The following is a 13,602-nucleotide window of genomic DNA, read 5'->3' on the forward strand; positions in this document are numbered from 1 at the left end:
GTAGAGGCACTTAAATGTTCAATGTTAGAGAAAAAGTTGAATAAATTAAATTGTGATACATTCATGTCATGAAATATATGCAATCATTAAAATCCTGTTTTGAAGCAGTTTTAATGATATGAATATACGTAGAATATAGCGTTAAGTAAAATTTTAAAAAGCAGAATACAAAATTATATACACTATAATTCTAATTACATATCCGTAAAGACACACATACCACTCAGACACACACTAATAGAAACATATATACATAGAAATAAGACTAGAACATTATATATTAAATTTTTTTTAAAGTTGTACTTCGCATTTGTCCTTATTTCCTAAATTTTCTTGACTTAGAATGTGAATTGTAGAGATAGTACTTTACATTCATCTTTATTTCCTAAGTTGCTTTACTTAGCGTATCTATCTATCTATCTATCTATCTATCTTTAATGGATAAATCAATAAAATATTAAATAAACTTTCAAATCATTAGTTATTTTAAAAATTCCAAAGTTGACTGTATGAAGAAATATATGAGAAGTAATGTCCCTATCATACTTTTCTAATATTTAACTAACGTAATTTTAAAGCTTAGGTTATACCAAAACAAATACTACCAAATTTCAGTAATAAAATTTTAATAAATTGGTGATCAAAAATTTATTTCACAGACCAGGGAAAACCCTGTAGTAAACAAATTTAAGGAACAAATATTCTTAGTCAGTAATTGAGATTAATGAGGTAAAACATATGGAAGAAAGTGCCTGCCTAGTCTCAGCAGGAAGTTTGATGAGCTCCCATAAATTATTCTCATTTGGGGTAATAATAAAAACTATCACTTACGTATTGTGCTTGCTATGTGCCAAGCACTGCTCTAAAGCCCTTTAAAAATATGAATTAATTCAAAATCTCAAGGCAATCCTGGAAGATAGTTATTAGCATCAACTTTTTACAGAGTGGTGAAACTGAGGCATAGAAAGGTCAAGTAATTTGGTTACCAGCTAACCAATTATGGAGTCAGCCAAATCAACCAGACTGGCTTCAGAGTCTGTGCTCTTAACTCTCACACATACTGCCTCAAAGGACAAATGGTCTCAGGACAAAACACCACTCCATCATATATCAGTGCTGTAGGATATGTAGGAAAAGGGCATGTATCAGGGTTAAAATTCTGCTAAATTTATATTTTGGAGACATACTGATCAGTTATTGTCCTTTTCTTTCACTTTAAGTGTATGTATTTATTTCTGAAAAACATAAACTCTTTTAAAGATTTCTCCATTTAATAACAACAGTAATAATAACAGTAATAATACCTAACATTTACTGAGAACTCTTCAGATGTGTGTCTTATGCACTCTTCTCATGACACCTGGAAACAGCCATGGAGGTGCCTGGATAGATCTCCCTGCAAGACAGCCTGCAGTGGGAGTGTTGCTGATTGACAAGCCCCAGTTTCCACTCTTTTGGATCTAGTGGAGAAGCTCATAGCAAGTCATGCTTCTCCAAGTCAATGACTGGTACACTGAAGTACTAGAATCTTCCTGCCCAATCCAAGATTCCTCCAATGGGCAAATTTTGCTGGGGCACTCCCTACTGGCCAGGTTAAGAATTTGAGATTTGGGCAGAATGCACCCAATGAGACTTTCCTACTCAATATTTCCTTCCCTCTCTCCTTTCACATGGTCAAACCTGCATTTCAGTAGAAGGCTCCCTGCACACTGCTCTCTCCTCCATCATCCTTCACTGGAGTTTCCCCCAGTAAATCTCTTGGCATTTGCTCCTTGGAGGATCTGAGCCAACACAAACCCTATGAAGTAGGTCCTACTATAGATGAAAAAGCTGAATTACAGAAAGATTTAAGAAACTCTTTTACAGTTTACAGGCAGTGTTGGAGTTGGGATTTGATCTGAGGCAGTCTGATATCAAAAGTAGTTTTTTCAAAATGTCAATAAAGAGCCAAGAAATAAAACCATAAATTTGTTCTTCTTCCTCCCCGCCTTCCTCCTTCTCCTCCCCCCTCTTCCTTCTTCTTCCTCCTCTTCTTTTCCTCCTCCTTCTCCATCTCCTTTTTCTATCCCTTACCCTTAGTTCTCCTAAGCTCTGATTCTACACTGGCAAGCCCTGTCTCCTGGTACTCTGCAACTTGGCCTTGGACCTATTCTTCCCTCCTTCCTCCTCTCTTCCTTTCTCCCCTCTCCCTTCCTAACTTCCTTCCTCCCAACATTTGTTTTGTTTTGCCCTGTGAGAAGGGGGATCAAACTTTTGTAGTAGAAGCCATGCTAACTTACTTTGTGTATGTTGTACATTTATAGCGTGTGAAAGTGCGTTTCTTGTGTTTGTTGTATACATGAACAAAATTGTAATGTGGAAATGTAACAAAATCATTAATTATGATGAAAGGTCAGCCAAATGTCAGATCCATGGGCTAGATTTTCCTGGCTAGATCTCACTTTCTTTGCTAGATTTCCCTTCATTTATTCATTCGTGTCTTCCCCTCATTTGCTCCAAATGATGCCTGAGGTTCCTTCCCCTTCTAAGATTATAGGTTCCTACTGATAAATTTTTCTTTGTTTTCTACATATCCAGGATCAATTGAAACTTTTATGAACATATGAACTTGAATAGGCTTTAAAAAAGATATCGATAGCTATTTTTAAAAGGCAAGACTTCAATCAGGAATTGCCTAGTTTTCGCATTTGCAATTTGCACACTTAGCAACCGTTATTTGGTAAAATGGCACCAGAGCAGGTCAGCAGCAGCACATGGAACATAACATGCTGAGGCACGAGCCGTGCAGCGCCTCTGGGATTACCGGAGCTGCGGGTCGATAGGCTCCCCGAGGACATCCGCTGGAGCTGCTGACTCCCCACCTCTGGGGAGACCCCAGCACTGGCTGCGCTCTCTGTGGCTGCTCCTTCTGTCGGTGCACCTGCCTGCTGAGGTTGCACTGTTTCCCTACGAAGCCTGATTTACAGACATATCTTCCTGTGATATCACACTGTGCTGTCACAGAGCCAATGGGATTGCAGCCACAGGACACACAGAATCGCTTCTCTGGGTCCCACCACATAGTGGGCTTTAAAAGCCAACAGAAAAATAAAACAAAAACAACAGAAAAAGAGCATATCATGTTATTCAAGAGATAGAAGCAAATGATATTTCCAAACTTCCTACAGAACGGCCAGTTTGACACCTGAGAAATGCTTGGTTCTGCTTAACAGTGTTTATCACCAAAAACTTGCATATATATGTGAAAGAGATAGTGCAAATCCATGTCCTCTTATGGAGGAATCTCAGGTGCTCACCATACTGAAGGCAGGGCAATACGTGCAGGAACAGAGAGCAACATATTTTGATTTTTGTTTCATTTTAGCAAAATGGTATCTAAAAAGTATTTTGATTTACTTCTCTACTGAAAACTTTTGTTGAGTAGAATGCTCGCTGGAACTTTTAATTGATGGAACTAGTACAAAGTGTTTGATAAAAGCAAAGGGTGTGACACTTTTTTTTTTCTGCCAAAAACATAAAAGCAAAAGAAAGAATACATGACTCACCATAGACTGGGATTAAATTTGTATGTTGTTTCAGAAGCATCAGAATTACAGTAAATATTACACAAATTCACTACCAAGGAAATATAGGTTGAGGGTCAAATGCTAGTGCATGGTAAATTTTGTTCTATTTTGAAAAAAACATTTCAATGATCACAGTAATTTTATATGTACAATGAGATATTCCTGAACTTGTCTTTCAGTATGCTCAGGAGTATGTCAGTGAAAGCCAACGAGAAGTTTGAAGGAAGAAGTAATCATTGTCAGTTCCTACTTCTTACCTTACATTCATCACACTGCCGCCCCTGCACGTTAGGTTTGCATTCACACTGCCCCGTCTGAGCATGGCAAACCTCAGAGAAGGAGCCGTTGGCATTACAGTGGCAAGCTGCAAAGAGAAGAGAGATCTGTGATTGGGAAAAATGTTCTAATAGTCTTAATAGGTTTGTTAAATAGTAATATCCCCCAGGTGGTAACACTGGCCACGAAGCTTTAGAATAGAATGTTTTCTGATTGCTAGGGGTTCTGTTAAGCATTATATTATTTGATGTTTACACCCACTCTATAAGCTGTAGAGATATTTATGTAAAGCAACAGCACAGTTCCTGGCACATTCATATGCTGTGAAAATACTAATGTCACCATCACTATTCAAATTCTGAGAATGAAGACACTGAATTTCCACGTAGCCATAACTCAAACAAGGCCACATGATTAGTAGGTGATATAGTTGACTTCAGGTAAAATGTTCTTTCCATCAGTCCTCCAGCTGTTTTGCTTCTTGATAGATACACTGGGGTAGCACCTAAAATATAATCTCAATATAAGTAATGCATACTGACTCTAGAGCTGAAATAATTTTAAGAAATTATCAAAATTAATAGCACCCATGGCATAATATTAATTCTACAATTAATGAAGCAAAATTAATTAATTTTTTCCAATTTAATGATTTTTAAAATATGCCAGTTTTTGTGTTAAGCTCAAAAAATGAGCTTGAGGGGAAATATATACATACCTTTAAGATTAGAAAAGTATGTAAGACCGTAGAACCAAGTAGACATTTTTCTAAAGAGGATATCAAAGTGGCCAACAGGCACATGAAAAGATGCTCAACATCACTAATCATCAGGGAAATGCAAATCAAAACCACAATGAGGGCTTCCCTGGTGGCGCAGTGGTTGAGAGTCTGCCTGCTAGTGCAGGGGACGTGGGTTCGAGCCCTGGTCTGGGAGGATCCCACATGCCGCGGAGCGGCTGGGCCCGTGAGCCACAATTGCTGAGCCTGCGCGTCTGGAGCCTGTGCTCCGCAACGGGAGAGGCCGTGACGGTGAGAGGCCCGCGCACCGTGATGAGGAGTGGCTCCCGCTTGCCACAACTAGAGAAAGCCCTAGCACAGAAACGAAGACCCAACATAGCAATCAATCAATCAATTAATCAATAAAAAAATAAAAATCTAAAAAAAAAAAAAAAAAAAAAAACCACAATGAGCTATCGCCTCACACCTGTTAAAATGGCTGCCATCAAGAAGACAAGAGACAACAAGTGGTGGTGGGAATGTGATGAAAAGGGAACCCTTATACACTGCTGGTGGGAGTGTAAACTGGTCCAACCACTATGGAAAACAATATGGAATTTCCTCAAAATGTTAAAAACAGATCCACCATACAATCCAGCAATCCCATTTCTGGATATATACCCAAAGTAAATGAAAACAGTATTTTGAAGAGATATATGCACTCCCATGCTTACTGCAGCATTATTCACAATAGCCAAGATATGGAGACATCCTCACTGCCCATCAGTGGGTGAATGGATAAAAAGATGTGATGTATATACACAGTGAAATATTACTCAGCCATGAGGAAGGAGGGTATCCTGCCATTTGTATGGACCTTGAGCACATTATGCTAAGTGAGATAAGTCAGATATAGTCAAAGTCAGATATAGTCAGATAAGTCAAACTCATAAAAAAAAAACAGTAAAATGATCGTTACCATAGGATGGAGAATGGGGGGATAAAATTAATGCTGTTTAAGGGTAAAAAATTGCAACAAGTAGTTAATAAGCTATAGTGATCTAATGCACAGTATAATGAATATAGACAACAATATTGTACTACAAATTATGTAACAGGATAAATATCGCTACAATGGCAACCATGTTACAATATATAAATTTATTAAAGTAACACATTGTACACCTTAAATTTACACAATGTTATATGTCAAACATATTCAATAAAATGTATATAAGATAAAAACAACTTTTTCAAGTGTATTAGGAGTACAGCATTATAATTTTTAAACTGAGGAAGATATATACTATCCTCAGTTTATATATTATAAACTTTATATACTATGATAGTATATATTATATACTATCTCCAAAGATAGAAAATGTATTTGGTTTAAGTAACCTTTTGTCATTTTTATGTTACAAAGTTGTCTGATGTTATTCTGCAACATATAATAAATCAGTCTAAAAATTAAGAAGCTTTTTCACAAATAGAACAGTAATTAATGGTTCACTCTGTACCCTACAAGTGTATTTTTAATGGTACATATAATTGCATTGATACCAGAATAAAAATGTGAGGGGGGAGATGACATGGGAATTTAGACTATTCGTAGATGGTTTTTGTAAATTTTGTACAATATTTCATGCCTCTGAATACTTTGATTTGAGCACAACTTGTAAATACATTATAAATAGCTACTCCATCAGCCTGCACTATTTTTCTGTTCATGGGGCTGGAAGCGCTACTTAGTTTTACTGCTTTCCTAAAAACTGCTTGATTTTTCTTCCAATGGTTTGGTCTTCAGTGTCTGCTAACATGATACTTGTTGGGTGGCCATTTAAAAACTGGTCCCAGCCAGTTAGCTTACTCAGGTAATAGCCTACGGATAGTCTATAGCTGGCGTGTGAGAAGAGGTTGAAGAAAATATTTTCTTTAAATATCCATTTCATTTGGCTACTAGAACTGTTATATATACTTTTGATTTCTTTATATATTTCATACATATATATATCATACATCGATTTAAAAAATCTCAAATAATTTGTAAATTAAAAGCCACTTTTTCTTAGAGTGGGGAATACAAGATTAAATTTACTATAAAGTCATCTTAAAAATAACAAAAGCAATATAGAATTTTTAAGTGGCATTTTTAAATGAAATGACACAAAAATATGTATATAAATTTAAAAAGCAAAATATATTTCTTAGTAGTGGTGTACTTTTCATGAGCAGATCCAGAGGCAACTAAAATAATAGTTTATTATGAATTTTCTTTTTATAAAGGTTTACTAACTATGCATAGAAGAGCCATTATATCTATGAAAAGTTAAAAATAGATAATGAATGTGTTTTGGTATTTTTATATGCTAAAGAGCATTAAAAACATAATTATGTCTATACTTCATAGCAAGTGATATAAAAATTGGTGATGGTTCAAAGATGTTTTTATATCATATTCTTCTATGCGTTAAGACTTCATGCCACAGATCCTGAATTTACCACAATAAAAAGAGTGGAACTGTCTCTTTAACTTTATGGAGGGGGTTATTGGAAGATAGAAAATGAGGTCATTCAGGGAGTAACACAGCCTCAGAATTAGTGAGCATCTCTACAAAAGGAGCCACCATGTGTGAGTATCCCATGCCCCAGGCAGCTCACTAGATACTCTCACGTGCTAGATCCTTTAATCCCCACTGAAAATTAGGACTCTTTATGTAAATGAGGAAACTGAATCTCAGTGAGGTCAAATGTCTTGCCCAGCATCAGATAGGTAGAAAGTGTAGATCCTAGATGATGAGTTTGAACTGGAGAATTTCTTAAGTTCCTTATGATTTTACACAGATGCCATAAACCCAGTGTTTAAAGGCGCTTCTGAGCCTGTTGGAAATTTTGCTTTAAAAACAATTGACAATTTACACGTGATATTAATAGCTGCCGACTGTTCCAGAGAGTGGTTTGTTTTTGATTCAACAAATTGTCATTTTTAAATGACAAAAAGCTGGCACTTATCTTCCAAACCTGTGAGGAGAAAGACACATTTCTTATTGAAATGGGGGACGCTAGCAGGTCTTCGGTGTTTACAGCAGAGATACTAACAGGCACAACATTTCCAGTGGTTTCTGTATTGTTGCAGGTCCTGGGACCCAACTGAATGATTGGAAGAGTCCCTTCTTAGATAATGAAGTCTGCAGAAGTGAACTGTTGAGCTGGTATCATAACCTGCTCTGCCGAAAGATGATCACAGCAGGTGAAGTTGATGATGGCAGCGTCCAGCACTAACATGGACTAACAAGGATGCTCATTCCATTTAATTCTCCACAATGAGATCTCTCCTGCATAATATATTACCACTAATATAAAGCGTTTGTAAATTTTATGCAACACCAAAAAATACAGCTGAAGAGATCAAGATGAGGGTAGGAATGTACTGACTAATATGGATGAAGTCCTACAATAGCTAATTTGTGGAAGTAAAACACAGAAATAGCATTCTGTGAGTAGTCCTAAGGTTAATACCTCAACAGTTACAAATGCCAGTGTGTAAGAATATTGGCAGAATTTTACACCTACTGTGAAATGCAAGAATGTAAAGTTTACATATGAAAGCATAACAGATTAATACCTACTGACAGGTACTAATGAAATAATACGGACTGATAAATTTAGTTCAAGAAAATGATTAGAAATGTAATAAACAATAAGGATAAATAGGGGCTACCTAATTTTCAAATTCTTCTTTCCTGCCATAGACAGAAATTTATTTAAAAATCTTCATCCCACGTGTAAACAGAGATATGTGTATCATTTGAAAAATGATACTTCAACAATGCAGCAGTTTTGAAAGGATTTAATCTATTAGCACAAAGAAATGTATTAGAATATTCAGACCCTGTGTATAGGCTGTGTATCTATCTATCTTACATGTATTACACATAATTTGCTACCCTGCAATCCCCACTCAAGAATTCATCAGTTACTTTGAGGTGCAATGCATCAATTCTGTCAGGGGCATCAATAGTTCAGGACTTACGCTGACAGTTCTTTGCATCAACTGCGTCTCCAAAATATCCATCAGCACAAAGCTCACAGTACCGGCCTGTTGTACCTGGCTTACATATCAGACAGGAGCCAGAGAAGCTGTCACAGCTGCCAGGGATGGAGAAGTCAAGGTTGTCATTGCATTGGCATGGCTGACATGATCCTCCAGGTAGAGAAGGTTGTCCAAAATAGCCTTCTGCACACCTAAGGTGAAAAGTTTCATCAGTGAGTATTTGGGAGGAACTCATGAAACCCTTTGGGGGCAATGTTTATATATATTTTCATTCCATCCCTCTCCCAGGATATGCCTTCCCTTTAAGCGCTCCTTTTCTCAAATGCAAGGTGATTAAAAGAATGTTTTTCTGTTACTGCAGTGTAGATACAAGATGAAATCCTGCCAGCCCCACTAGTAATTAGATTTCAGCCAGAAAAAAAAAAAATCTTGTCACTGGCACTGAAGACGAGACCAAAGCATAATAAGAAATCTGCCGCTGGCACTGCGGCGGGATCCAGGTCCATGTTGGAAAGCCTTTGAAGTACAACACATCATATGTACGCAGCTGGTTGTTTCCTGTACACATATGTAAGGTTCACACGTTTCTGTTGCTGCAGCAAGAGCTTGTTGTGGGGAAGCAGGCTCACAAGGCAACTCAGTAGTGAGAATTCAGAGTTTATTAAATAGAAAATCGAAAGAGCCTCATCATTTGTGTGAGGGCCGTATGTCTGCCTTACTAATAGGCTTTTATACATTTGCACATCCATATGGAGGCAGGTTTCCACTGAAGAGTCTTCACGGAGTAGCAGGCCTACTGCATATTATGGTAACATGACATAAGGCGAGGCTTAATGGTGCCCAGAACTCTTATTAGCAAACTCTAGTTCGTATTTTTTTTTTTAAAGGACTAAACACTATTGCACATATTATTGGAAAAACAAAAGTTCATTTATTTATGAGGCATGGGAGAGATTTTTTTCAATTATAGTATCAAATTTCCCTTTAACCACACTGTTATGTTTTACAATGCTACTTAATGTTACAGATGCACAGATACACCTTTATAGGAAGCACTTATTTATATTCTACTCTGTCTTCTCTTTCAGTTACATTTGCTTATGCTTCATATTAAGCTCCACTTGCCAAAGGAGAAATGAAACAGTACATCTGAAGTCTTACGGTCAGGCTAGCTCTGTTTTCTGTGCCATCTTAGCAAAATAGAAAGTCCTTTACAGCAAGGGTCAAAATTGAAGGGGAATATATCTCAAAAGTACATTATGGGGGCTTCCCTGGTGGCGCAGTGGTTGGGAGTCTGCCTGCTAATGCAGGGCACACGGGTTCGAGCCCTGGTCTGGGAAGATCCCACATGCCGCGGAGCAACTGGGCCCGTGAGCCACAACTACTGAGCCTGCGCGTCTGGAGCCTGTGCTCCGCAACAGGAAAAGCCGCGATAGTGAGAAGCCCGCGCACCGCGATGAAGAGTGGTCCCCGCTTGCCGCAGCTAGAGGAAGCCCTCGCACAGAGACGAAGACCCAACACAGCCAAATAAATAAATAAATAATAATTTAAAAAAAAAAGTACATTATGTTTATGCTCATCTACTTACAGATACGTAGAGAAAAATGCTCTCTACTCTAGAAAGAGAAATGGTTTAAATACAGTACATCATATAAGGATACTTTAATAATATCATGATTGTGGGGCAAAGTCATTAATTTGGTAAGATACATTGATTAGTCTAAGTTTTCTAGAACATTTATAGGTGCCGAAATAATCTTGTAGAATTAACCTTTTATCATAATTTTTAATGAGATTACTAGTTTTAATTTTAACAAAATCTTTTATAAATTGTGAAAGTCATTGTATACATATTGCTTGGAAGAATACTGCCACCCACAAATGTTAATTATTAATTCTCTATTGTAAAAATGAACTAATATTTTAGTGCATAAAATTCCCCCACAATCCCTTCAGGAGTGGTAGTCAATAAAGAAGAAAATCCTTTTGAATTTTAATCCGATTCTTCTTGCCTTACTTGATATTCAGAGCTCATGATCACATCCACATATATTCACATCTCATTTTGTTTACCATTAAGAGAGTGACTTTGCTCCACTAGAATAACAATATACAATGATCATTATCACAGATAACAAACCCCCATTATTTTCAGCTCATTTTCCTCAAAATGACTTACTGCCCTCAGGAGAGATGGCGTTATATAACAAAATCTGGTAATTTTTTTTTTAACGTAGATACCAATTAATAAGTCCCAAATTCTCCCACAACAATAATTTTAAAAACCAACTCAATCCATGAGAAAATAATTACAATTAAGTAGAATAACTGAAGAGGCATCTGTTTTTTACTTTTTGTTGTAGGACATGTAAGGAGACTTACTGAATATATATGATACATCATTCATACGGCACTTCACTGAAAGTAAGCATTCAGATTTTATTAGGGGTGTGCAGGTGTGTGTGTGTTTCTATACATAGAACAGTATTCTTCGAGACTTACAGAAATGTTTCAATAGAAATTTTAAAAATTAATTTATTATTTATTTATTTTTAAATTTTTTTATTTTTGGCTGCATCGGGTCTTAGTTGCGGCACACTGGATCTTCACTGAGGCATGCGGGTTCTTCGTTGTGGTGCGCGGGTTTCTCTCTAGTTGTGGCGTGCAGGTTTTCTCTTCTCTAGTTGTGGCACACAGGCTCCAGAGCACGTGGGCTCTGCAGTTTGTGGCACAAGGGCTCTAGCTGAGGCGCGCAAGCTCAGTAGTTATGGCATGCGGGCTTAGTTGCCCTGCAGCATGTGGGATCTTGGTTCCCTGACCAGGGAGAGAATCCCCATCCCCTGCATTGTAAGGCGGATTCTTTACCACTGGACCACCAGGGAAATCCCATCAATAGAAATTAAAAGGTAATTCTAGGGTCAGTGAATACAATACTGCTAATCATATAACTTGTATTAATAATAGTGTTTTATAGTCTGATCAAGTTGGATTCATCTAATTAACATTAGTGTAAATCACAGGCCTTTAGACCTTTCCAGCTTCTCAGACTTTCACTCTACCAAAACAAATTGTTAGTTGAAATCTAAAGTCCTCTCATTTTCATATGAAAGGCAGAAGGAAGACATTTGTAAACAGAGAGTTTATTGGATTTTGTTTTGCTAGAGATGGACCTTAACATGACAAAGTCCCTGTTCCTTTGCACATTTGCTAACATATTTTCAAATCGAATTGCAATATTTCAGAAAGAGATTCTTTAAATGTAGATAACACATGCAGTTATGTAAGATGACTTAGGAACAATATTAAAGGAAGGTATATACATATATATATATATATATATATATATATATATATATATATATATATATATATCTATGTCTGTCTATCTAAGTGAGAGCAAGAGTGAGAGTGGGAGAGAAAGCGAGAGAGAGAGGAAATGGCAGTGGAGAGAAAAAATAATGAAAAGAAGAAAGGAAATTGGTGAGACTTTTCTCTATTTCATTCTGCTCCATCATTTTTCAACAACTTTTGGCTAAAATCTTTGGTCTACGTTCTTCCTATCTATAGACTGAAAACAATGTTTCAATCTCTCTAAGCAAGTTAGAAAAGCTCATGCTTTTTTTCCCCTCCCACTCTTCCTTAAACATCTATTGAGCACTTTCACATGATACTAATATAAATAAGGAACAGTCTTTATACTACAGTCCATGGAGAAGAAAGGTATAGAGTTAAACCTTGAACAACATGGGTTTGAACTGCGTGAGTCCACTTCTACACAGATTTTAGTCAGTAAATATTACAGTACTACATGGTCCGAGGTTGGTTTAATGTGCGGATACCACACTGTGGATACAGAGGGCCAACTCTAAAGTTATACACTGTTTTCAACTGCACAGGGGTTGGTGCCCCTAACTTCCATGTTTTTCGAGGGTCATCTATACTTAAAAAATGTAGCAGTGAACTATTAGAGATATGCAAATACTGTTAAAGAAGTATAGAAAAGGGCAACCAACTCGAACTAGGATTCATCAAGGACCCTTTCAGGATGACAGAGTTGAATTTTAAGAGGGAGTAGAGTTGCTCTCAGGCAGCGGTGGGGGAAGGGCTGCAGTCTTCCAGGCAGAAGAAACAGTATTGGCAAAGGCACAGGGGAGGGTGGCTGGAGTTTAAATGGGAATGGTTGTGGAATTGCACTGTATTCTTACTACCTCCCACTTGACTGAATCAGCTGAAGACTGAGGAAGTGTGCCTGCTTATATGGCGCCTTTCTGCAAATTAAAAAAAAAGATTCCCTCTGGGCAGATGCAGAAAAATGAACAGACAGTAGACACGGCTGGGCACCCAAGCACAGCACAGCTAGTGTATTGGCAAGAAGAGGGCACGCTGTCGAGCCCCCAGTCTCCCCCTTGGCTAAGTACTTTTGTGCAGTGTACGAACTGCACAACCACAGATGACCAGCCTTTTGAAACCTCACTTCCAGTCACGATTTTCCTAATGGCACTACCGAGTAAGCATAACTGTCTCTCGTCTCTAATTTCTGTAACCCCATGCTCTGCATACAGGACTCAGGGATCAAGGAGGCTCAGCCATGAGTAGAAATTCTCACCAGCATAGTGATCAGATGACAATTAGACTTGGTTCAGAGTCAAGACATTTCTGAAGCAGAGAATATCTAAACTGGATTTTGGAATTGAAATTAAAAAAAACAAACAAACAAAAAGGGGCTTCTCTGACACCGAATATAAATCACGTGGATAAAACTGTAGGTAAATTTTCCAAATACCAAGCAATTGAATTCAAATACCTTCTGCATTCTCAGTGGCAATTGTGAAATTAAAGTTAACTTTGACCTCTCTCTCCTTACTTAGGGAGGACATAAAAAATTGCCCAGCTCAGGAGGGGACAGGGTTTAAGGGGTCCACATAGCTCATTAAGTTTCTTGTGGTCCTATGGATCTCACTGGATGAACTTGTCACAATCTCTTAAAA

General features: G+C 37.5%; 1 protein-coding gene across 1 annotated transcript in view; it reads right to left on the reverse strand.

Annotated features, from left to right (window-relative positions):
* LAMA2 (laminin subunit alpha 2) overlaps window positions 1–13,602 on the reverse strand; it is a 646,015-nt gene that overhangs the window by 207,448 nt on the left and 424,965 nt on the right. The window contains exons 19-20 of the mRNA XM_007190832.3: window positions 8,594–8,805; window positions 3,824–3,930 (exon numbers count right to left, since the gene is read on the reverse strand). Of these exons, the coding sequence (XP_007190894.2) occupies window positions 3,824–3,930; window positions 8,594–8,805 (319 nt within the window). The remainder of the gene's footprint in view (window positions 1–3,823; window positions 3,931–8,593; window positions 8,806–13,602) is intronic.

Source organism: Balaenoptera acutorostrata, chromosome 14 (assembly GCF_949987535.1).
Source record: "Balaenoptera acutorostrata chromosome 14, mBalAcu1.1, whole genome shotgun sequence".
Classification (NCBI taxonomy): Eukaryota; Metazoa; Chordata; class Mammalia; order Artiodactyla; family Balaenopteridae; genus Balaenoptera; species Balaenoptera acutorostrata.